This window comes from Sorex araneus, chromosome 2 (genome assembly GCF_027595985.1).
Source record: "Sorex araneus isolate mSorAra2 chromosome 2, mSorAra2.pri, whole genome shotgun sequence".
Taxonomy (NCBI): domain Eukaryota; kingdom Metazoa; phylum Chordata; class Mammalia; order Eulipotyphla; family Soricidae; genus Sorex; species Sorex araneus.
In genome coordinates, this window is record NC_073303.1 from 240165878 (window position 1) to 240189672 (window position 23795).

The 23795-nt window shown below is 57.5% G+C and overlaps 2 protein-coding genes and 1 pseudogene across 2 annotated transcripts; all 3 read right to left on the bottom strand.

Annotated features, from left to right (window-relative positions):
- Window positions 1-103: 103 nt before the first annotated feature.
- MCOLN1 (mucolipin TRP cation channel 1) lies at window positions 104-13690 on the bottom strand. Its single transcript, XM_004614785.2, has 14 exons — window positions 13540-13690; window positions 10777-10985; window positions 9148-9315; window positions 8887-9052; window positions 7503-7611; window positions 7188-7284; window positions 6479-6578; window positions 6200-6306; window positions 5071-5220; window positions 4551-4652; window positions 4308-4430; window positions 3255-3470; window positions 442-572; window positions 104-300 (listed from the first exon to the last, which is right to left on the bottom strand). Exons 1-14 carry the CDS (start codon window positions 13568-13570, stop codon window positions 264-266), a joined length of 1746 nt encoding a protein of 581 aa, XP_004614842.1. The 5' UTR covers window positions 13571-13690; the 3' UTR covers window positions 104-263.
- On the bottom strand, window positions 879-979 carry LOC129402879 (U6 spliceosomal RNA; annotated as a pseudogene).
- A 3887-nt stretch (window positions 13691-17577) lies between the features above and the next one.
- Window positions 17578-23430, bottom strand: ZNF358 (zinc finger protein 358). The gene is made up of 2 exons (XM_055125057.1): window positions 23131-23430; window positions 17578-19320 (listed from the first exon to the last, which is right to left on the bottom strand). The coding sequence occupies exon 2, from the start codon at window positions 19277-19279 to the stop codon at window positions 17663-17665; it is 1617 nt and encodes a 538-aa protein (XP_054981032.1). The 5' UTR covers window positions 19280-19320; window positions 23131-23430; the 3' UTR covers window positions 17578-17662.
- Window positions 23431-23795: the final 365 nt, after the last annotated feature.

A 23795-nucleotide genomic window follows, 5' to 3' on the forward strand; every position in this document is an offset into this window, starting at 1 on the left:
GTCGTATGGGGGGCCGGCCTATCGTGTGTGGCAGCGCCTTAAAGGGCCCTATCCCAGCTTGGACGAATAGCAAGCCCTCCCACTAGAGATGAGGAGCTAGACGTTCGTTTTCCCTTTTATTAGCACCCATCCCCAGTGTCCGACCAACTGGCCCGGGCCTTGACCGGGCGCGGCAAGGGTCTGGTATTTTAAAAGTCAAACTCTTAAAAATAAATAAGCGTGCGTCTTAGCAGTCCGTTCTGAGTGGTAGTCCGTGATTGGAGTCAATTCACCAGCAGGGAGTGATCCTCCGAGGTGTCCCTGGAATGGAACAGAATGGAATGGAATGGGGCGGCAGGTCCAACCTCTAAGGAAGGCAAGCAGTGCATCCCGCTGGCGAACTCCCTTTCCTCCAGCCCTTTGGGGAACCCACCAGAAGAACCAAGAAACCCCAGATCGCACCTGCCGCAGCAGCAGAGGAGGCTGCAGGCGGAGCCGCTCCCGCGCCGAAACTTGCCAGAAGTGGGGCTGTCCTGGCACTGTGCAATGTAGGCCTGCAGCTCGCTCTGCTCTGCACCGCCACCTCCGGGGTGCTGGGTGGGCCAGGTATGGGGGAGATGCAAGCAAGCCCTCTGTGAGCCATGGAGGAACTTCCAATCCCCTTCAGGTCAGCCTGTCCCTCCACCCCCTGTCCAGCCACCTGGAGCTCGGCCCTTTTCCTTCAGAACCACTTGGAGCAGGCTCTGCCCATGCCCGGGGGCCGTAGCACTTGCTTCCCCATCACTGCCTCCTCCTGCTGTTTTCTTTTTTTTTTTAATTTTATTTTATAAAGTAGTTCACAAAATGTGATGATGTTTATATTCCGACACCAATCCCATCACCATTATACATTCCCCCCCAAAATGGAACGCTTCACGAATTTGCGAGTCATCCTTGACCCGGGGCCATGCTAATCTCTGCATTGGTCCAATTTTAGTGTATGTGCTGCCAAAGCAAGCACTCCTCCCGGCCTTTCACCGTGTGCACACAGCCCCATCTTTGGGGTGTGTGCCTTCTACTGTGCAACTACCGTGCAAGACACCCGCTGGGTGGCTGAGAACAACCTGTGTTGCAGGAGTGACCATGGGAAGGCTGAGTGCAAGGACATTAGGACAGGACCCATGAGCCACCTCAGGGCTAAATGACATATGTGCCCATATATTGGGGTGGGGGGGGAAATGGAGGAAATATTTGTGCATGTATAGCCTAAGTCAATATTTTGATTTTTCATCCATGGTGTGTACCTTCCCAACCTTGGGGAAACCATACCACCTTTCTCTCTTGTAGTGGGATTGCTTGGAGCACATAGACTAGAGACTAGAGACTAGCGTGGGACAATGAACTTTGTATGACCTGCACTGGGGGCTTGGGAGAGTCCTGTGCAGATGGCCTCTTGAAAGAGGGGCCTTGAAGGTAAAATCTACCAGCAAGATAAGCAGGACATATCCTGCACGTACATACTCCTCGTGCTCTAAGTAACCTTGGGAATAATCTGACTTGGTATTTTTTAATGAGAACATCCTGAGACAAACACAAAATATGTCTGTTTGGTGTATAACTCATGAGAACATCTTTTGACTTGGCTATGTGCCTGGGCAAATGTATGTTAAGAATATAAAAACTGGGGCTGGAGAGATAGCACAGCGGGTAGGGCGTTTGCCTTGCACGCGGCCGACCCGGGTTCAAATCCCAGCATCCCATATGGTCCCCTGAGCACGGCCAGGGGTAATTCCTGAGTGCAGAGCCAGGAGTAACCCCTGTGCATCGCCAGGTGTGACCCAAAAAGCAAAAAAAAAATAAATTAAAAAAAAAAAACAAAAGAGGCAAATGAAAGCAAGCAAAAGCTAATAAACTTCACTTCTGAAACATATTAAAAAAAAAAAAAGACACATTATAATTTGTTTTTCAATTTTCCTGATTGTGGAAATTTTGTCTTTTTTCATGTGGGAAGGGCAATTTGAATAAAAATGCTATGAACATTTAAAAAAAAAAAAGAATATAAAAACTGCTTGCTTGTGAATAAACCTTGCCTTCAGCCTCGATAGCTGCTGGTCAATGCTTCATCTCTGAGTCGGTGGTCTTCATGCCGGAGCCGGACTCCGGCACTCTCTCTCTTTTTTTTGTGTGTGTGTGATTGTTTTGGGGCCACACCCAGCAGTGCTCAGGGTTTACTCCTGGTTCTGAGGCACTCAGGGATTACTCCTAGGGAGTCTAAGGGAACTCGATGCGGTGCCAGGGAAGGAGTCCTATCCGTGCTCTAGAGAGACAGCTCAATGGGCTGGAGGCCAGGCTTTGCATGAAGGAGGCTCAGGTTTGATCTCTGGCATGGTCCCTGGAGCACTGTGTCAGGAGTAGCCCCAGAGCACAGTTGAGTGTGCCTGCCCCCCTTTAAGAAAAGAATCCTGGGACTGGATAGTGCAGTGGTCAGGGTGCTTGCCTTGTATGTGGCAGCTCTAGGTTGGATCCCTTGTGTACTGTGCACTTCCAGGAGTAATTCCTGAGTGTAGAGCCAAGACTAACCCTTAACACCACCAGGTATGGCCCAAACCACCCCCCCAAAATAAATTCTGTTTAGCAGCTGGGGGGAGATACTGCAAGTGAAGGGCACATACAATCGAGCACAAGTTCTACTGCCAAGCACTGCCAGTATTGCCCTGGTGGCCCCTGAGCTCCACTGGGCCTTGGCATTGAAGCATCCAGCTCAAGTGGCCAAAATGTTCCCAGGAGTAGCTTCAGGGGCCCCTGAGAACTGTTGCGGAACCCAACCCCCCCAAAAATAAAGCAAACAACCTAGAATACTGTCTACCTGCCGCCCCCATATTCTGTCGAAATCATTTCTCTTCCAGGGATCCAAAGAGCCCCTAACCTGGGGTCTCCCCAACACAACTGAGGGATTAGGAGAAGGGGCTTCTAGAATCAGGCTGAGCACAGCCTGGGGCTCAGTAGTTTACTTTGGGTCTCTAAGTTACAGAAAGTCTATTGGGGGGGGGGGAGTCTCTGGCTGGGAAAAAGCACGAGAGGCCCAGATGGGCAGGAGGGGGTTGCCACCATGATCAAACAGGGTCCTGCACAAGTGTCATTCCCACCCCCCATGCTGGCTCCGCCCCATCGTCAGGCCCCACCCACTCAAAGACCCCGCCCCTTTCTAGGCCCCACCCACTCAAAGACCCCGCCCCGTCACAGGTCCCGCCCCCTAAACGACCCCGCCCCTTCTCAGGCCCCGCCCCTTAGCTGACCTTGATGGTGTCATAGGCGCCCGTGATGAGCGCGATGAACAGGCTGAGCACCATGTAGATGAAGAGGCTGATGAAGGAGTAGAGGTAGAGCTGGGAGAAGAGCCACACCAGGCCGCTGCGGCCCTGCTGCGCCTGCATGGCTGCGAACGTCACGAACATGTCGTCCCCGTTGATAAGCGAGAAGAGGCACTCGGACACCATGGACAGGGAGCGGAACTGCCGGAGAGCGGGGCGGCGAGTCAGGGGAGGCCGCGGGAGCAGAGTCAACCGTGGGCCACTGACCCCGTCTTCAGGATGGGGCCATAGCGGGGAGGGTCACTGTGTCCAGGCCACATCATGAGGTCAAGGCCACCCTGGCCTGCAGGAGCCCAGGGTTCCGGCCCTGGCACTGCATGGTCCCCTGGGCGCCTTGGGGAGCAGCTCCCGTGGGGAGGAAAGGTCACTCAAGAATCTGCAAATCTCCATAGGCCAGAGAGACAGCACAGAGGCTAAGGCTGGCCTTGCATACAGCCAACCCCAGCACCACAAGGTTCCCCCAGCACCTCCCGGAGCGACCAAAAAAGAATTGGGTGGAGACCTTGACCATCATTAGGTGTGATCCAAAACCCAAAGAAAAACCTCCACTGGAAAGGCAAAAATAATAATCATCAGCTTTGGGTCCAAAAAAGAGCACCCGGGTTAAGGAGCCTGCCTCGCATGTGGCTGACCCTGGCCAATCCTAAACGCTTCATGGCTCCCCCAGTACTGCCAGGATGAGCCCCCAAACCTGAGACACCCCCCCCAAAAAAAAGCGGGCCCAGGAAGATAGCACAGAAAGACTGCCTTGCATTTAAGCTGACCCTCATTCAATTCCTGATAGCACATATGGTCCCCTGAGCACTACCAGGGGTCTCCCGGGAGGGGGGGGGAGTTGGGCTGGAGGGATAGTACAGCAGGTAGGCAGCTAGTCTTGCATGTGGCCGACCCAGGTTCCAATCTCCCTGGCACGCCAGGTGGTCCCCCAGCCCCACCAGGAGTGATCTCTGAGCGCAGAACAGCCGGCCCTCCCCCTACCTTCACGTGGTAGGGCCCCAGAACGATCCAGCCGCAGAAGCAGTAGCCCAGGTAGATGACGGCCACACAGCAGCAGAAGCGCATGACGCTGGGCAGGGCCACCCGCAGCGTGGCGATGAGGATCTGCAGTGCAGAAGGCACAGGTGGGGCTTTAGGGACAGGAGGACCCTGGGGAGCTGGGGAGCGCAGGAGGGGCTGAGGGGAGGGCACCCTCTCCCACCGCCCCCCCTGCCACGGCCTTACATTGTACTTGTGGAAGAAGGTCAGGTACCGGATGACGCCCACCCACACCAGCAGCGTGGACGTGCCCAGGAGGATGCTGCAGACGTCATAGCTTGCCAGGTTCTGGGGGCGGAAAGTGTGGCTCAATTCCTTGGGGTCGGGGAGACGGCACTGCGGGGCTGTGCATGCTGCGAGGGGGGCGCCCAGGTTTGAGCCCCGGTACCGCAAGGTCCCCTCTCGAGCATCCCCCAAAGGAGGCCCAACCCCATTCAGGAGGGCCCTAACCCAGACAGGCTTCCTAAGTATGAAACTGGGGAGCAGTAAGGAAAGGGAGGCCCCTAGGACCCCGCCCACCACAGGCCCCACCCACAACCCTGCCCACCATCGGGCCAGCCCACAGCCCCACCCACTACAGGCCCCAACCACTAGTCCACGCCCACTACTGTCCCGCCCCGCCCCCGTGAAGGCCACGCCCATCGCAGGCCCAGATGATCACGCCCACTGCACGTCTCGCCCAGTGATAAGTCCCCCAGGGCTCCACCTTGGCCTCGATGCCAATCTTCATGATGGTGCCGGTGATCGTCAGCACGTCACTGGTGACCAGCAGAATGTACCAGCCGTTGACAAACTCCAGCCGCTCCCACAGGCTGATGACCCGGCCTCGCTGCCGCCATATGAAACTGACAAACTCCTGTGGGAAAGTCCGTGGGGAAGGCTCAGCGGCCAGTTTCATTGCTGGCCTGGGCCCTTCCATGCATGAGCAGAGATTCTTGGCTACGCTGCCTTTAGGGATTCAGGAAGCCACCTTCCGCCACCTCCCTCACCTATACACAACTGAGAGAGCCCTGTACCCATGCTCCTGCGAAATTAAAAATAAAACCCTGGGCTAGACATTCAATACCTCTATTGCAAATTACAACGCCCAAAAGGAGTGAGAACAAAAGGGAATGCCCTGCCACAGAGGCAGGGTGGGGTGGTGGGGGATGGGGTGGGGGCGGTGGGAGGGATACTGGGAACATTGGTGGAGGTGAATGGGCACTGGTGGAAGGATGGGCAAACGATCACTATGAATGAAATGCAAACACAAAAGTTCATAAGTTTATAGCTACATCACGGTGATTCTCTAATAAAAAAATTTTTTTAAAAAGCAAACAAACAAACAAACAAAAACACACACAAAAATACCCAGGCCTGGAGCAATAGTACAGCAGGTAAGGCACTTGCCATGCACGTGGCTGACCGGGGTTCAATAGCTGGCATCCCAAGCCTGCCAGGAGTGACTCCTGAACACAGAGCCAGGAGTAACCCCTGAGCACCGCAGGGTGTGACCCCAAATATTGCCCCCCTTCCCACAAAAAAAAAAATTCTTTTTAATAAAAATACTAACCCCAGGAGATCAAAGAGGTCTCACAGGGCTGGAGTGCAGAGCCCCGGTTTCACACGCGGGAGGCTCAGGTTCCACCCCTGTGACCACATGGTCCCGTGAGCACCACGGAGAGCAACCCCTGAGCACTGAGCTGGAAGTACCACCGGGTATTGCCCCAAACAAAAGTCCTCTTAAACCGGTAGCAGGGCTCGGGGGGAGAACCCCCACTGGCCTTCCTTTGCCCCCCCACCCTTACTGCCCTCCTGCGGGCCACCCTCCCCCACGCTCCCAGAGCTGGGCTCACAGTCTGCAGCAGGAAGCCCCGGAGCAGTGAGCGGGCACAGAGCAGGAAGGAGAAGGAGCAGGTGAGGATCACAAGCATGTCGAACAGGAGCCGGAAGCTGTTGTCACCTGTGAGGAGGGGTGAGAGTGAAGTGCGGGAGGCAGAGGGGGTGAGGACTGCCAGGTGACTTGGTACATTGAGGAGCTCGGTCAGTGCTGGGCCTGGGACTCTGGGAAACTGTCCCCACCCCCACCAAATGGTGATGACAGCAGCCGGGGGGAGCAGGATTCTGGGGCTCACCGTGCCGGAAGACGCTGGGGTTCTTACACTCCTGGATGTGGGCCTGGGTCTCTAGGCGGATGGGGACACGCCCGCTATGTGCTTTATTGTCAAATGTGATCTGGGGAAGGGGACACAGCAGGATGGTTGGGGGACGGGGAGGGGACGCCTAGGCTGACCTGCCAGAGCAGGCTCTGTGTATCATCCACCGCCTAGAATACCCTCTAAGCAGGGCCGGAGCGACAGCATTTCAGGGAGGGCGCTTGCCTCGCATGTGGCAGACCCGGGTTCGATCCCTGGCACCCCAAAGGATCCCCCTCCCTGAGCATTGCCAGAAATGGCCCCTGCACACAGCTAGGAGTCAGCCCTGAGCACCACTGGGTGTGGTGCAAAAATAAATGAAGCCTTGGGGCCTGAGCAATGATAGCACAGTGGCCTTTGCCTTGCATGCGGCCAAGCCGGGTTCGATTCCCAGCATCCTATATGGTGCCCCGAGTACCGCCAGGGGTAATTCCTGAGTGCAGAGCCAGAACCCAAAAAGAAAAAAAAAAAAAAGAGTAATTCCTGAGTGTAGAGGCAGGAGGAATCCCTGAGCAAGAACGTGTGTGGCTCCCAAACCAAAAACCCCAAAAGGGAGCCTCTCATGACTGCATTCGCCCATCATCCCCCAGAATGCTTCGAGGGACTTCCTGGGAGGAGGGCAACCCCTCCTTTCCCCGTGTGGCCTCACCAAGACGCTGAAGGTGTAGCAGTCGGGGATCTCGTTGTTGATGAGGCTCTGCAGGTTGATGGTTTTTAGCTGGAAGTGGATGGTGACGTTGATCAGCCTGGGGGGGCGAGGGGGGTTCGGGTAAGGGGGGGGCTGTGCCCATCGACCCCACTTCCCCGCCCGCATGCCCCAAGCTGACTCTGCAGCGGCAGGAGGAAGTGCTGAGCCTGCTCCTCGCAGCTGGTTGGGAGGGAGCTGCCAGGGGGACTGAGGACACCCCATGTCTTCCCGCTGCCCCCCACCCCCGCCCCCCGCCTGGGGCGGAGGGAGAAATACTTGTGGAACTTGAGTGTGAGGTTCCTGTAACTGGTGCTGCTGTCCACGAAGGAGAAATCATCCTCAGGGGGCACCGGCGGCCGCTCAGGGGGGTCCACCAGGATGCAGTCTGTGGACAAGGAGTCAGGGACAGCTGTGGGGGAGGGGAAACAGCACACACTCCCCAGGGCCCCACATCCCCCCTCTCTGGACTCACTTCCCTCTTACCAGCTCAGCACCCAGAATATGCCTTGCAGAACAGGCCCTGGGCTGAATTCCCACCCTCCCACACACACTTTCCACCATTCCTCGGGCCTGAGATGGGAGTGGAGGGGGGCTGTGGGGATTGTGGATTCACAGGATACATCCATCCGGCTTGGGGCTGATATGGGAAGCATGTGTGGACAGGGTGTGGGCACCCTGCATTTTTTGAGGGTTCTGCAGTGCCAGGATCGGAACCTGATCAGATTGGGTTCTGCCATGCCAGAATGGGAACCTGAATGCAGACTGGGTTCTGCAGTGCCAGGATTGGAACCTGAGCCCGACAGAGACCAAGAGTCCTACCACCGGACTGCCATCCTCGGCAGAAGCCCCTAAACACCTGGAGTTTTAATTGTTTTTTGGTATTTTTTTTTGGGGGGGGGGAGGAGCACAACCAGTGGTGCTCAGGGTTACTCCTGGCTCGACACTCAGAGATCACTCTGGGCAGACTTTGGGGGTGGGGGATAATGACAAATCATATTTGGACTCCCAGGGATCAAACTCTGGTTGGCCACATTCGAGGCAAGTGCCCTCCCTCCTGTACTATCACTAGACTGAGATTTTTTTGGGGAAAGGTTGGGGGGTCACACCCAGCGATTCTCAGGGCTGACTCCTGGCTCTTCCTGCTGAGTGCTCAGGGATCACTCCCAGCAGAGTTTGGGCAGGGTATGTGTGTGTGTGTGTGTGTGTGGTTGCACCCAATGAGGTACCAGAGATGGAATCTGGGTGTGGACCATGAGCAAGGCAAGGGCGTTGTCTTCTGTATTATAACTCCAGCTGACTTTTTTTTTTTTTTGCTTTTTGGGTCACACCTGGCGATGCTCAGGGGTCACTCCTGGCTCTGCACTCAGGAATTACCCCTGGCCGTGCTCAGGGGACCATATGGGATGCTGGGATTCGAACCCGGGTCGACCGCGTGCAAGGCAAACGCCCTACCCACTGTGCTATCGCTCCAGCCCCTGACCTTTTTTTTTTTTTTTTTGCGTTCTGGGGCAAGAATGGAGGTTCCCGGGTCACTCCCCACTGCTACTACCCTACTACCCTGCACTCAACAAGCCAGGCAGGGGATGGAGCCCAGGCCTCTCACAGGCCAAACAGGCGCCTTGGAGATCTGAGGCTTAATCCCCAGGGGCTGCCTACTTACCCGCGACCACCATGGGGTCGATGTCGAAGGTGTCGTTGGCCGGGTCCACGTGGCCGTGCCGGTAGTAGTGCTGGCAGAGGGCCAGGGCGGAGCCATTGGCCCCCGGCCCGCCCCCACCGCGCACATAGGCGTAGCGGCCCAGGGACACTTCCGGGAGCAGCAGGTACTACAGGCAGAGAGCGAGTGGCGGCGGGTCAGCGCCCCCTGAGGGCCCGCTTGCCCCCACCTCTCCCCCGACCCACTGCATTCTGCCCACCACACCTGGTCCACGGCGTGGAAGATGGCCTGGTAGAGCTGCTCCCGCGTGTAGACGGCGAGCGTCTCGTCTGCCCCGTCCGAGTAGCCCAGCAGGAAGAGGTGGTGGAAGGCCACGGTGTTCTCCTCCCGGAAGGTCACGGCCAGCTGGTTGCTCAGCCCGAACAGGATCAGCTGGAGGGCGGGATGGTGCTGCCAGGCTGGGGCCTCTCTGCGCACCAGTGGGGCGACAGGAGGGGAGGGGGCAAAAGAGGGGGGGCGGGGGAGGCGAGGCGGGGTTCCGCCCGGAGGGCACCGGTGCCCACATGCCCAGCGCAAGGTGGGCAAAGCCTCGAATTGCCTGCAGCCCTCATTCATCTGGTGTTGCCGAAACCAGGGCTCAGTCACTTAAACCAGGGGATGGGACTGCGATGGGGCCCTTTTTTAACTGTATTTTTTTTGGGGGGGTGGTTTTTTTTTTTTGCTTTTTGGGTGACACCCGGCAATGGTCAGGGGTTAGTTCTGGTTTTTGCACTCAGGAATTACTACTGGCGTTGCTTGGGGGACCATATGGGGTGCTGGGAATTGAACCCGGGTCGGCTGCATGCAAGACAAATGCCCTATCCACTGTGCTATCACTCCAGCTCCCTCCTGTATTTTTTTTCGGGGGGGGGGGCGGCATATCCAGCGATGCTCAGAGCTTACTCCTGACTCTGCACTCAGGAATTACTCCTCACAGAGCTCAGGGAACCCTCTGGGATGGCCGGGATTGAACCCCAGTCGGCCACATGCAAAGCAAGCACCTCACCTGCTGTACTGTCTCTCCCACCCCAGGATATCTGAGGGGGGGGGCGATTTTTTTTTATTTGTCTGTTTCGGGGCCACATCCGGAGGTACTCAGGGATTAGTCCTGGCTCTGTGTTCAGGGAATCACTCCTTGTGGTACTTGGAACCATACGGGATGCCGCGGATCAAACCCAGGTTGGCCGCATGCAAGGTGGTATTATTGTACTATTACAATAGTACAATAGTACTGTAGTATTGTAATAGTACAATACTAATACTATGTAATAGTATTGTAATAGTACTGCTGTACTATTGCTCCAGCCCCCCTCAAATTCAAAAGAGAATATTACATTTTTAAAAATTAATACTCCCCACTTAGTATTTGAGGGACCCACTGGTGCCAGGGAAGAAATCTGGGGTTCCTGTGTGTGCTCCCACCCTTTCAGACAGCCCCCAGCCCTCTTAGATGCTTTAGCTGAGGAGACATTAGAGGCTGCATCCTGTAATCCCAATTTCTGCTCTCCACCTGGTGAGAATTGAGCAAGGTTTGATTCATCCTGGGGGCGCCCCAGAGCCTCAGCACAGGTTCTGGCCCAAGGGAAAGAAGGAGGGGGAGGAGGGGGAAGAAGGACAGCAGTGGTACATCTGAGCATTCACGTGGCATCCAACGGCTTGGGTTCAAGTAGAACCCAGGCTTTCCCACCTGCAGCATCTGTCTTGACTGCTGTGTGGCTTTAGAAAACCCGCTTGACCTCTCTGGGCCTCTTCGGGTGCAGGTGCGCATGCACCTGCGAGTATCATCTCCAAGGGCATTTGTTGCCTACTTATCTATTCCTGAGGGGGTTGGGAGCCACACCTGGCATCACTCACCTGCACGGTCACCACCAAGATCTTTACCACCTGCAGCATCAGCTTGAAGGGCTTACGGCCTTTGGCGCGAAATTTGTCACAGGGGCTCATGAAGAAGTACTTGAGCCGGCGCCGGAGGTCTTCCTCTTCCGGTGCGCTGGGTGGGGCCGGCGGCGAGACCCCCGCCTGGGTCCCATACCCAGGGCTGGGGGTCAGGAGACGCTCGGTCTCTGTGGGGATGGAAAAGCGCAATGGGGACCAGACCCTGGTCGGGGATGGGGAGGCGGGACCCAGCATCTGCCCAGGCCCAGATTAAAGCTTCGGTGATTCTGCAGCATGGCCAAGGGGCTGGGCCATGAGCCAAGGGGGTCAGGGTGGAAAGACGGTTTGGTGGACAGATTGCAGGCTTTGGGGTTGGAGCAATCGTCCAGCGGGTAAGGCAACCCCTGGCATTGCATATGATCCCCCAAGCACCCCCAGGGAGGATTCCTGAGTGCAGAGCCAGGAGTAAACCCTGAGCATCACTGGGTGTGGCCCCCAAACAAAAACAAACAAACAGACAAACAAAACCAGATCACAGATCAGGTTCCATCTGCTCCCACCCCTGCACACTATCAGGTGAAGCCCCCAAATCATAAACAAACCAAAAATGAATAAATAAATGAACTCCACTGACCAAGCAGCTGAGAAGCCCCTGGTTACAAAGATCCCCTGGTTGCAAAAATCCCCATGCTGAGAGATTGTACGGGGGCTACGGGGCTTCCCTTGTGGTCCGCTGGCTCCCATTCCGTCCCCAGCACCACATATGTTCCCCCCAGTACCACCAGGCATCTCACCCCAGAGTCAGGAGTAGGTGTTTAAAAAAACTGCTAAGAAGCCAGAGAGATAAGACAGCGGGGAGGGCACGGAGGGTGCTTGCTTTGCATGCTGCGGACCCCCTTGGCACTCTATAGGTTCCCCCGAGCCCACCAGGAGTGATCCCTGAGTGCAGAATCAGGAACATGCTCACACCTGAGCATAGCCGGTGTAACCCAAAAACAAACAATCAAAAACCAATAAACCTTCTAGGAGCCAGAGCCATAGAACAGTGGGTAGGGCGCTTTCCTGGCACTTGGCACATGTTGCCAGCATCCTTTATTGCTCCAGCCACAGAGCCAGGAGTAAGCCCTGCTGGTTGTGGTTCCCAAGCCAAAAAGTCAAGAAATAAAACTAACTGCTGGACCAAAACTACAGTACAGTGGAGAGGGCATTTGTCTTGCACGTGGCCGACCTGGGTTCAATCTCCAGCATCTCATGGAGTCCCCAGAGCACTGCCAGGAGTGATCCCTGAGTGCAGAGCCAAGAGGAACCCCTGAGCACTGCTGGGTGTGGCCCCAAAGGGAAAAAAGAAAAACCTAACTGCCTGTTATGTTTATGAGTAGCTTTTTCACCCACCACACAAGCACTAGGGAGTCACACAAGCCCAGGACCAAATTCCAGACCCGCCACTTCCCGGTCAGGAGACTGGGGCAAATGTCTAGGCAAGTCTGATTCTCTGAAAAGCAGCGCAAAGGAACATCATGAAACAAACCAAAAAAGTTCCAATTTTTTTTGGCGCGGGTGGAGGGGAGGATCCAGGGAGAGCCAAGCAGTGCTAGGGGACAGGGTTTGCACCGCACTCCCGGAGACGCAGGGTCACCTGAGGCAGGAGTTCAGTGCTAAGCCCCAATGATGTGTCACTGTGGAGTCCCCCCAGAGCCATACCTGGAAATGCTAAGGGGAGGGATCATGTGATGCCAAGGCGGGACTCCAGTCCTGGTGCATGCAAAACCACATCGCCTGACCACTAAGTTACCCCCAGTCTCCACCAGTCTCATTCTCGAATAAGCTGAGATTTAGTACTTTCAAGTCCAGCCAGTCTGTGAACTGGAGCCAAAGCTTCCTTCACCTGAGATCAGAGAGCCTTCTCAGCAGCCCATCTCTGACATTCTGGGGTCCACCACCCCCACACTGGGAGGACCCTGCTTAGCAAAGCCACCCAGAAGAATGTGGAAACGCTCAGAGTTTCTGAGAGGGACAGCAGCGAGATGATCCCTTGGGAAGCAGCCAATCCCACATACTCCTGCAGTGACTGTTTACAAGAAAGCTAGATGGAAGCCGGCGGCGGAGTGGGCGGGGGGTGGGAGAGAGGAGGCGGCTAGTGCTGCCGACCCTGCCATACCATCCACCACTTCAATAATCTACCAGAATCGGGGCCAGAGATCAATAAAAGAGAAAGAGTCTTCAGTGCAGGCTCCCTCGGGAGCGATGGCCTGGCTGTCCTGCATTTCGGGGAATCTGACATTGAGTTTGACACCTGCGTTCCCAGAGGCAATGCCTTCAGCGCTCGGGCTGAATTTCGAGACGCTCCCGGCATCGACTCCCGAGTCGCGAGCCTGACGCGGGGCTGGGGGTGCTGGAGAAAAAAAAAAGCTGCAGCCAGCTTGTTTCGGTTCCAGAGCACGATGAGCAATGCAAGCCCGGGCTCAGAATGGAACTGCCGGGAACAGTCCGGGGATGCTGGCGGGCCGCCCGCTGGCCCGACTTTGGGGGCTCTGAGCAGGGCTTGGAGTCCGGCAGGCTCGGAATCCGGAGTCCCGCCGCCTCCCTCATGCCGGGAGCTGGTGGAGCCGCCGATCGGCCCTGAATTCGGAGCGCAAACAGGATTTAGGACAAGCCAGGCTCCGCCGCGCCAGACAGACAAGTTGGCTGCCCGCCCGCCGCCCGCGTCCTCGGGGCCCCCCGCGAGGCCGCCCGCGCCCTCACCTGAGCCGCGCCGCCCCGCGGAGGCCGCCATGCCCGGGCGGGAGCGCCGGACCCCGGCGGGCGCGGCGGAGCAGCCTCGGTCCGGCCGCTGTCACTACGGCCTCGCTCCCTGGCGGCGCCGCTTCAAACCCTCCCGCATCAGCTGACTCGCGCCGCCGTCACGTGACAAGAGAGAATGCCCCCTTTACACCACGTGACCGAGCGAAGCCCCACCCCTGGCGCCGCCAGCCCCGCCAGAGCGGGACACATTCGCTCCTCAGCGGGCGGCCTTCGGGCCAAGGGTGGGCGCGGGGTCCTAGCGCTGATCGGCTGAGGGGCATGGGGTGGTGCTAAGCGTGTTGGCTATGCCTGTGTCCAGCTCCGCCTCTAGAATTCCTTGTCCAGAGCTTGACCTCTCTTCCCCTCTGTGGCGTCTCTTAAGTATGTTCTTTCCCAGGATTGCCCACCGTGCTTGATCCTCCCCCAAATCCTTTTCCACCTGTCTCATTCATACTACCGTCAGGGGCTGGAGCGATAGCACAGCGGGTAGGGCGTTTGTTTGCCTTGCACGCGGCCGACCCGGGCTTGATTCCCAGCATTCCATATGGTCCCCTGAGCACCGCCAGGGTTGGTTCCTGAGTGCAGAGCCAGGAGTGACCCCTGTGCATCGCTGGGTGTGACCCCCCCCCCCAAAAAAAAAAAACTACCATCAAATCCTAGTTTCATTTCCTTAATATGTCCAACACGGGATCCATTTTTCTCACATCTATGATCATTCAGAGACATAATTCCCGCTCATTCGGCCTGAGAGTAGGATCAGAATAGCACTGTCGTCCATTGATTTGTTCATTGATTTGCTCGAGGGCCACCAGTAACGTCTCCATTGTGAGACTTGTTACTGTTTTGGGCATATCGAATATGCCACGGGTAGCTTGCCAGGCTTCTGCCATGCAGGCGGGATTCTCTCGGTAGCTTGCCAGGCTCTCTGAGAGGGATGGAGGAATCGAACCCGGGTCAGGATCAGAATACAACCCAGTAACAACCGGAAGCATGTTCTGAACCGGAATGATAGCACAGTGGGGAGGGTGTTTGCCTTGTATACAGCTGATCCAGGTTCCACCCCTGGCTCTACATAGGGCCTGGAGAGCATCACTCGGAATGATCCTTGAGCCAAGAGTAATGCCTGAACACCCCCCATGCGTTGTCCTTCACGAAAGTAGTTCCAGTATAGTGGGTAAGGTGCTTGCCTTGCATGCACAGACCTGGGTTGGACCTGCAGGGCCCCAGAGGATCCCCTGAGCACCTCCAGGAGTGATCCCTGAGTGCAGAGTTAGGAGTCAGCCCAGAGCATCGTGGTCCAAAGACTTAAGCAAAATAAGAAAGGAGAAGTCCCTATTCTCTAGGAGGGAATCTCGGGTCTTCCCTCACTCATCCCTCAGTGCTCCAGATTCTTTGCACTCTTACCCAGAGCGTAATAGGAATCCAGGCTCTGGAGGCCAGGGAGATAGCTCAACCAGAGAGGTACCTCAGAGGTCTGAAGCTCATGCCTTTCATGCATGAGACCTTGAATTTGGTCCCTAGTATCAATTAACTACCTGATCACATAATGGAGGGGCCAGACTGGACATTCTGTAATTTTTTGTTTTTTGTTTTTGCTTTTTGGGTCACACCCAGCAATGCACAGGGGTTACTCCTGGTTCATGAACTCAGGAATTACTCCTGGCGGTGCTCAGGGGACCATATGGGATGACGGGAATCGAACCCGGGTTGACTGCATGCAAGGCGAACGCCCTACCCAATGTGCTATCGCTCCAGGGAGGGCATTCTGAATTCAGAACGGCCAACCTGAATTCGATCCCCGGCATCCCATGTGATTTCCTGAGAACTGCCAGGAGTGATACCTGAGAGCAGAACCAAAAGTAACCCCAAGCATCTCTGGGTGTGACCCAAACCCGCTCCCAAAATAAAAAGGCTCTGGAAGCTAGGCAATTCAGAGGGGTTTTGCTTTTGTTTTTTGAGGACAGTCACATTAGGGGTGCTCGGGGTCTATTTTCTAGTGCTGGGGTAGCCATGGGGTACTAGGACTCATGCCCAGCATTCACTCTAGCCTGTTGCACTCTCTCCTTGACCCAACAATTTAGGTTAAAAAGTAGATGTTGGGTCTGGAGGGATAGGAAAGGTGCTTGCCTTGCATGCAGCTGACCAGGGTTTGATTCCTGACATCCCAAATGGTCCCCTATGGACCACCAGGATTAATTCCGGAGTGCAATGCCACTCAGTGCCAGGAGTAACCCCTGAGCACTGTGGGTGTGGCTCAAGAAGAAAAAAGTGGGTGCAGGTGGGACCAGATAGTACAGTGATTGCCATGTGTGCTTTGCATGCGGCTGACACAGGTTTGATCCCTGGCACCCCATATGGTCTCCTGAGTCCACCAGAAGCGATCCTTGAGTTTTTCTTTTTTTTTTCTTGGCTTTTTGAGTCACACCCGGCGATGCACAGGGATTACTCCTTGCTCATGCACTCAGGAATTAACTCCTGGCAGTGCTCAGGGAACCATATGGGATGCTGGGAATTGAACCTGGGTCGGCCGCGAGCAAGGCAAACGCCCTACCCGCTGTGCTATCGATCCAGCCCACAGAAGCGTTCCTTAAGCACAGAGTCAAAAGATAGTCCTGAACACCACTGGATGTGCCCCCCCACCACACACACACACACACACAAACACACACACACAAGTAAGTGCTGGGACTGAAGATCTAGTACAGGATTAAGGCAGTTGCCTTGAATACAGTCAAACCTTGTTAAACCCTTGGGACTGCATATGATCCCCCAAGTACTGAGCACTGCTAGGTGTATCTCCCCACAGAAAATAAACAGTAAAACAGGCCCAGATAGATAGTACAGCACACAGGGCGTTTGCCTTGCAGGCTGCCAACCTGAGTTCTATCCTTGGCATCCTATATGGTCCCCTGAGCACTGCTGGGAACGATTCCTGAGTGCGGAGTTAGTAGTAAGCCCTGAGTATCGCTGTGTGTGACCTTCCCCCTAAAAAAAATTTAAGTAAATAAATTTTAGCTGCTGGGGCTGGAGAGGATTACTGGGGTTCAGACATGTGTCTGGAGAGCAGCTGACCCTGGTTCGACTTCCCAGCACCATTTCCAGTCTCCTGAGCACAGAATCAAAACTAGCCCTTGACCACTCCCAGGTACAGTGGATCCACCAAAAATAATATTTTTAAAGTTTGGGATGTATGTGTTGCCAACTACATGTCTGTATCTTCCAGAGTTCCCTGAACTCCATGTGCCTCAGTTTCCTCATTTGCAAATGAGATCTCAATGACAGCTGCTGAATAGTGAAATACAGGGAGAGATAGTACAGTTGGCGAGGATGCACCTGATCATGGTTTGCTCCCCCTCCCCCCATCTCATATGGCCTGCTGAGCCCTGCCCAAAGTGATCCCTGAGCGCAGAGCCAGCAGTCAGCAGTAACCCCTGAACATCTCCAGGTGTGCCCCCGCCAAAAAAAAAAAAAAAAAGCCATACCAATAAATAAATAAACTGTTCCTGATGGTCACTGCTAGATATGGTATTGGTGTCCCCAGCACTTCCCGTTAGAATACTGGGGGACAGGCATTGGAGAGATGGCACTTGCCTGGGACATGGTCAACCCCACTTCCACCAATTTCTAGCCACATATGGTCTCCCAGGCACTGCCGGAAGTGATCCCAGAGCACAGGGCAGAGGGCCAGAAGCAAGCCCATAGCACAGCTGGGGGAACCCCAAAACCAAAACCGCCCAACCCCACAAAAGGTCAGAGGTCCAGAAAAGACCATTGACAAGGCAAAACCTGCTGTTCCGTCCGAGGGATCCTGGCCCGGGGAAGCCGAGTGGTGCCGAGGAGGTAGGGCCAGGAAGAGACTGAGTGGGAAGCCTGGCGGACTGCAGGGGAGAGGAAGCCCTGACATTGGAGCTTCAGTGGTAGAGCTCGTCCGGGCAACAACCCACAGCTCCGGAGGGCGGGGCTGCGAATCGGGGCAGGAAGAGAACCAGGACACAGAGCAAAGAGGCAGTGGGAGGAGTTTACTAACTGCACGACACACAATTCCCAGCTCCCGTGACGGCCTGTGTCCCCCCAACACACACCGTCAGCCATCCGGCCCCAGCAGTGCCCCTGGCTCCTGTTGCCATTCAGGACTCTCCCCGCTAGGGGCCGCTGCTGGGCTGACTGGGTGGTGGGCGGGAGACCCCGGCTCAGAGTCGGGCTGGGGCTGGGGGCTGGGCACCGGGCTCGAGTCGGGGCTCCAGCCAGCGCCCCCGCGATCAGACGTGGCGTCCGGCCCGGGTTTGGGGTCAGACGACCCGGGGCCCGGCTCCGGGGCGGGGGTGGACGGGAGGCGGGCTTGGGGAGGCGAGCCCAGCCCGGAGCCCGGGTCGGGCCCGAGGCCGGTGCTGGGGCCCAGGCCCGGAGCGAGCACGGACGCAGCCTCGGGATCCTCCAGGAGCGAGCCCTGCCCGGGTCTCAACACCGAAGCCGGACTCAGCGCCGCCGCCGCCGCTGCCGCCGCCGCCGCTGCCGCCGCCGCTGCCGCAGCCGCGCCCTCATGCACCCGCTTGTGCTTGGTGAGGCTGGAGGCCTGGCCGAAGGCTTTGCCGCACAGCTGGCAGCGGTAGGGGCGCTCCCCGGAATGCACGTGCAGGTGCTGCAGCAGCGCCGAGCTCTGGCCGAAGGCCTTGGAGCAATGCGGGCAGGCGTAGGGCCGCTCGCCCGTGTGGATGCGGAGGTGGTGCTGCAGGTTGGAGCTCTGGCCGAAGGCCTTGCCGCAGTGCGGGCAGCGGTAGGGCCGCTCGGCCGTGTGCGTGCGCTGGTGCTGCAGCAGCGCCGAGCTCTGGCCGAAGGCCTTGCCGCACTGCGGGCACGGGTAGGGCCGCTCGCCCGTGTGCGTGCGCAAGTGCTTGAGCAGAGCCGAGCCCTGGCCGAAGCCCTTGGCGCACACCGGGCACTTGTGCGGCCGCGGGCCCCCGTGCGTGCGCAGGTGCTGTGCCAGCAGCGAGCCGTGGCCGAAGGCTTTGCCGCACACGGGGCAGTGGTGCGGCTTCTCGCCGCTGTGGCTGCTGCGGTGCTTGAGCAGCGTGGAGCGCCAGCCGAAGGCCTTGCCGCACGCGGCGCACTGGTAGGGCCGCGCGCCCGTGTGGATGCCGCGGTGCTGCGCCAGCGTGGCGCCGTGGCTGAAGGACTTGCCGCAGTCGGGGCAGCGGTAGGGCTTCTCCCCGCTGTGCGTGCGGCGGTGCTGGCTCAGCCCCGAGCTGCGGCGGAAGGCGCGGCCGCAATCCGGGCAGGAGAAGGGCCGCGGCGGGCTGGCGGGCGCGGGCAGCGCCGCGGGGCCGGCGCTGGCCAGGACCGGGGTGGCCGCCTCCACGTCGGAGGCCAGCGGGTCCAGGTCCGGGGCGGGGGCGGGGCTGAGGGCCTCGCTGTCGGGGTCAAGGATCAGGGGCACCGGGCCGATGACGTCGGGATCCGGGTCGGAATCTTGAGGGTCTGCGTCGTCGGCGGTGATGGAGAGGGCGCTCGGGGGGGCTTGGGAGTCCAGGTGGAGATGGTCCGGGAGGGGGTCCGGATCGTCATAGCTGGCGTCCTCCAGGTCTTCGGGAAGCGGGCTCAGCGCTTCCCGCGTGGGGTCCAGGTCGGAGTCCGAATCGAGATCTGCTTGCGGGGGATTCTGCCCTCCGTGGCGGGGGTTTCTCACGAGGACGGAGCGCCGCATTCTGCCACGCCGCGGGACGCCCGCGCCTTCCCGGACACAATCTGGAAGTGAGAGCAGGGAGTGGGTATAGGCACGTTTGGGGCAATTAGCAGAAGTGGGGGGGCCTGTGTGGGAGTCTGGGCATGGAGGGAAAAGGGCCCACCACGCCCGTCAACCTCTAGAATGTGCATGCATTGCGTGCCTAGACACACAAACACTGTCACTGTTATCCCGTTGCTCATCGATTTGCTCGAGCGGGCACCAATAACATCTCCATCGTGAGACTTGCTGTTACTGTTTTTGGTATATCAGATATGCCACGGGTAGCTTGCCAGGCTCTGCCATGGGGCAAGATTCTCTCGGTAGCTTGCTGGGCTCTCTGAGAGAGGCGGAGGAATCAAACCCTGGTCAGCCACGTGCAAGGCAAACACTCTGCCGTTGTGCTATCACTCCAGCCCACACACAAACACAAGTTTGTTTTTTTCTTTTTGAGTCACACCTGGTGGTGCTCAGGGGTTACTCCTGGCTCTGCACTCAGAAATTACTCCTGGAGGTGCTGGGGGACCATATGGGAATGCCGGGGATCTAACATAGGTCAGCTGCATACAAGGCAAACGCCGAATCCGCTGTACTGTTGCTGCAGCCCCAAACACAAGTTCTTTACATGCCTCGCTCGCCCAGTGTCAGGGATGGAAACTATCATTCCTGCAAAACTCAGTCTTTGCTGATCCTTGAACTATCCCCCCCCCCCCACACACACACACACACTTGATACAACTATTGTTTTGTTCCCTAGTGTGCTCTGGATCATATCATGAGGGCACGGACCCCAAGTTCCTACACGCAAAACCTCAGCTCTCGGGGGCTGGAGCAATAGCACAGCGGGTAGGGCATTTGCCTTGCATGAGACCGACCTGGGTTCAATTCCCAGCTTCTCATATGGTCCCCTGAGCACCGCCAGGGGTGATTCCTAGTGTAGAGCCAGGAGTAACCCTTGTGCATCGCCGGGTGTGACCCAAAAGCAAAAACAAAAAACAAAAAAAAAAACCCTCAGCTCTCACTCAGGGCTGGAGCGATCCAACAATGACTAGGGTGCTTGCCTTGCAAGTGGCCAACCTGGATTTGATCCCTGGCACCCCATGTGAACCTCCAAAGCCCCTGCCAGAAGTGATCTGAGTGCAGAGGCAGAAGACACTGATGGTAGTGGTCCCCAAACCAACCAACCAACCTGAGCTCTCCCCATTCTCAATTTCAGATCCTTCCTGTCTTAGAACCCAGGGAAATTCGTGATAGGACAGAGACAGGGCGAGGAGGAGGAGGAGGGCCCTGGTGGGCAAGGGGGACCCTCCCTTCTCAGCTCCATACCTGTAAGGTGCTCAGGGGAGCCCGCCATAAAGATCTGTGATCCCCAATTTCAAGGCTCTCCCCGTCTCTCCATGCTGGGCTCCCCACCCATGAGAAGTTGGTGTGCTATAGAGGAGAGACAGTCGTAGGTTCCCCCCGTCTAGTCGTGTAAGATAGCCAGGGTGGGTGTTATCAGGGCTCCTGTCCTGACTCATTGCTGGGGGACCGTGCGTAGAGGTCCTGGATAAGAAGGGGGGTTCTCGGGGCTGGAGCGATAGGACAGCGGGGAGGGCATTTGCCTTGCATGCACCCAACCCAGGCTTAATTCCCAGCATCCCATAGGGTCCCGTGAGCACCGCCAGGGAGTGCTGAGTGCAAAGCCAGGAGTCACCCCTGTGCATTGCCGGTGTAACCCAAAAAGCAAAAAATAAAAAAGGGGGGGTTCTCTTGGGTCACTGGAAACACACAGGAGCATTCTGGGACTACTTTCTAGGGAACCGACTACTTAAAGGCCAGACATCACAATTCCAGTGTGGTAGTGAATGGTAAGAACCGGGGGCCCAAAGTGCCACCATGGGTCTCCCGCCCCCAGCAACAAAATGTTAAGAATCCCTATGCTTCTACATTCATATGCTTTTTTTGTGGTTTCTTTTTTGTTTTGTTTTGGTTTGGTTTTGCTTGCTTTTTGGGTCACACCTGTCGATGCACAGGGGTTCTCCTGGCTCTGCACTCAGGAGTTACTCCTGGTGGTGCTCAGGGGACCATATGGAATGCTGAGAATCAGCCACGTGCAAGGCAAATGCCCTACCTGCTGTGCTATTGCTCCAGCCCCAATATGCTATTTTTTTGTTTTTGTTTTTGGGTCACACCTGGCCATGCTCAGGGGTTACTTCTGGCTCTGAGTTCAGGAACTACTCCTGGTGATGCTCTCGGGGACCCCATGGGATGCTGGGGATCACACCCAGGTCGGCTACGTGCAAGGCAGATGCTTTTCCCACTGTACTATCGCTCTGGCCCCTACAACCTATTTCTTAGTTTGGTTTGGGTCACACCAGGCGGTGCTCAGGGCTCACTTTTGGCAGGGCTTGGGGGAGCCTGCGGAATGCCTGGGATCAAACCTAGCAAACAGCTTCATCGCTGCATGCTACACTCTAAGGCCAGAGCGGGGCTGGGGTGGAAACATGTGGGAACCCAGAGGGTGGAGGTGTGTGAGGCCCCATCGGCGAGAAAGTGGGAAGGGAGAGTTGTGAGTCCCCTTGTTTGCCCAAGTGGATGGAAGATGCTGACTCCTCAGCCCTGGCCAGCAGGGGATAACAATCATGCTCCTGTTGGGTTCTTGGGGGGGACCCCTGAGGCCTCTTCCAGGAAGGGAAGATTCCTGGGGCTCAGGGCTGCGCTATGGGGCCGGGCATCAGGGTGCTTTTGCCCCCTCTCCTCAAAGATGGATCCTGAGGTTGGAGGAGAGAGAGAGAGAGAGAGAGAGAGAGAGAGAGAGAGAGAGAGAGAGAGAGAGAGAGAGAGAGAGAGAGAGAGAGAGAGAGAGAGAATGGGGGGGAGAGAGAGTAGAAATTATATTGGGGAGCCTGTCCCCCAGGAGCACAATGACCCCTGGCAGATAGGCTATGTGCCTTGAGTTACACTTACTTCCTCTTGCTGGGCAGTGTGTGTGTGTGGGGGGGAGGGGGGTGGCAAAGCAACAGATGGGTTTCTGGGCAAAGGGGGTGGCTGACTCCGCACTGGGGAACCCACGGAAACTCCATAGTGGGGGGCTCCGGCGCAGCAGGCTGAGTGCCAAGGGGTACAGTGTGGGCAAAGTGCAGGGTTCGTTCCCAGAAGGGCAATGGCGGGGGGGGGGGGTCGTGGGGGGGCAGTGGAGAGCAGGGGAAGGGGAGTCTTTTAGATCATTTCCCCGATCTCCTACCTCTAAGCTGCAAGGAGAAATAATTGGGTGCTGTGCAATCCCCAGGGGAGCAGGTGATCCCACCCCCCCAAAACAAATCACCTTCTGGGGCAGGGGCTTACGGAAACTCTGCAACCAGGCTGGCAAGCGAGGCGAACAATAAGTGGAGAGAGAAAGGGGGAGAGCTCGGGTCCCCCTCCTAGGAGGCCTCCTGAACTCCCGGCCCGGGCTGGAGGGTGGGGAGAACAATACCTGGGGTCCTTCTGGGGTGCCAGAGCGCCCCCGGGGTCTAGGGGAGGCGCCGTTCTGCCTTCCCCACCCCCTACGGTCTGGTCGCCCCCCGCCGACCACGACCCCCCTCCGGAGCCCCAGATCTCTCCGTTCCAGGAGCCGCGGCGGCCGGGCCCTCCCCCTTGGGGGGCCGCGCTAGGCCGCTTGACCGCGCGCCCCCTCCCATCGCGCCCCAATCGCCCCCTCCCAGCTCTCCCGGGCCTGGGGCGCCGGTGCGCAAGGCGGGGGGCGAATAGAGGTCGCCCCGGGCCGCGCCCCGCGCGGGACCCCCCCTCCCCGCCCACCTCGTACCCCGACCCCCTCCCCACCCGGCCGGCCCGGTCGGGGGGACACTCACCCGGCGCCCCTTGCCCCTGCCCGGCCGCCGGCGCCCCCCGGGCCTGCAGGAAGCCCCCCGCCCGCCAGCCCCGCCGGCGGCCCCCTCGGCCCAGCGGCCCCGCCAGGCGCTCCCGGGGAGCGAGAGGGGCCGGCCGAGGGCCGCAGCGGGAGCTGCTGGGACTTGTAGTCCGCCCGCGCCGCCATCGCTGCCCCCCGCCCCCCGGGCAGCCTTTGTCCGGGCCCCGCCGCCCCGCCGCCCGCCGGCCCCGCCGCGCCTTTGTCTGCGGCGCGCCCCGCACGCGCGCCCCGGGCCCGGCTCCCTCTCGGCACCCCCTCTCCAGCCCGCCCGCACCTCCCCGGCTCCGCCCTGGGCGTTCTGGGTCCCCCTCCACCTCCTCCCCTGGCTTTGCTTTGTGTGCTTCTCTGCCCCCAGTCGGTTCTCTCCCCCCCATCTCTCATCTCTCTCTCTCTCTCTCTCTCTCTCTCTCTCTTCTCTTTTCTCTCTCTCATTCTCTTTCACTCTGTCTCTGTCTCTTTCTCTCTCTTTTCTCTCTTTTTCTCATTCTCTCACTCTGTCTTTCTCTCTTTTTCCTTTTCTTCTTTCTTTCTTTCTTTCTTTCTTTCTTTCTTTCTTTCTTTCTTTCTTTCTTTCTTTCTCTCTCATTTCTCTCTCACTCTGTCTCT

Excerpts from the sequence above, each read along its gene's own strand:
- MCOLN1 (XM_004614785.2), bottom strand. The coding sequence starts at position 13,570 with ATGGCGGCCTCCGCGGGGCGGCGCGGCTCAG. Across the intron at positions 6,307-6,478 it reads CCCCAGCGTCTTCCGGCACG|GTGACAACAGCTTCCGGCTC; the intron begins GTGAGCCCCAGA and ends CCCTCCTCACAG. Across the intron at positions 4,431-4,550 it reads CCTTCTTCCACAAGTACAAT|ATCCTCATCGCCACGCTGCG; the intron begins GTAAGGCCGTGG and ends TCTGCACTGCAG.
- ZNF358 (XM_055125057.1), bottom strand. The coding sequence starts at position 19,279 with ATGCGGCGCTCCGTCCTCGTGAGAAACCCCCGCCACGGAGGGCAGAAT.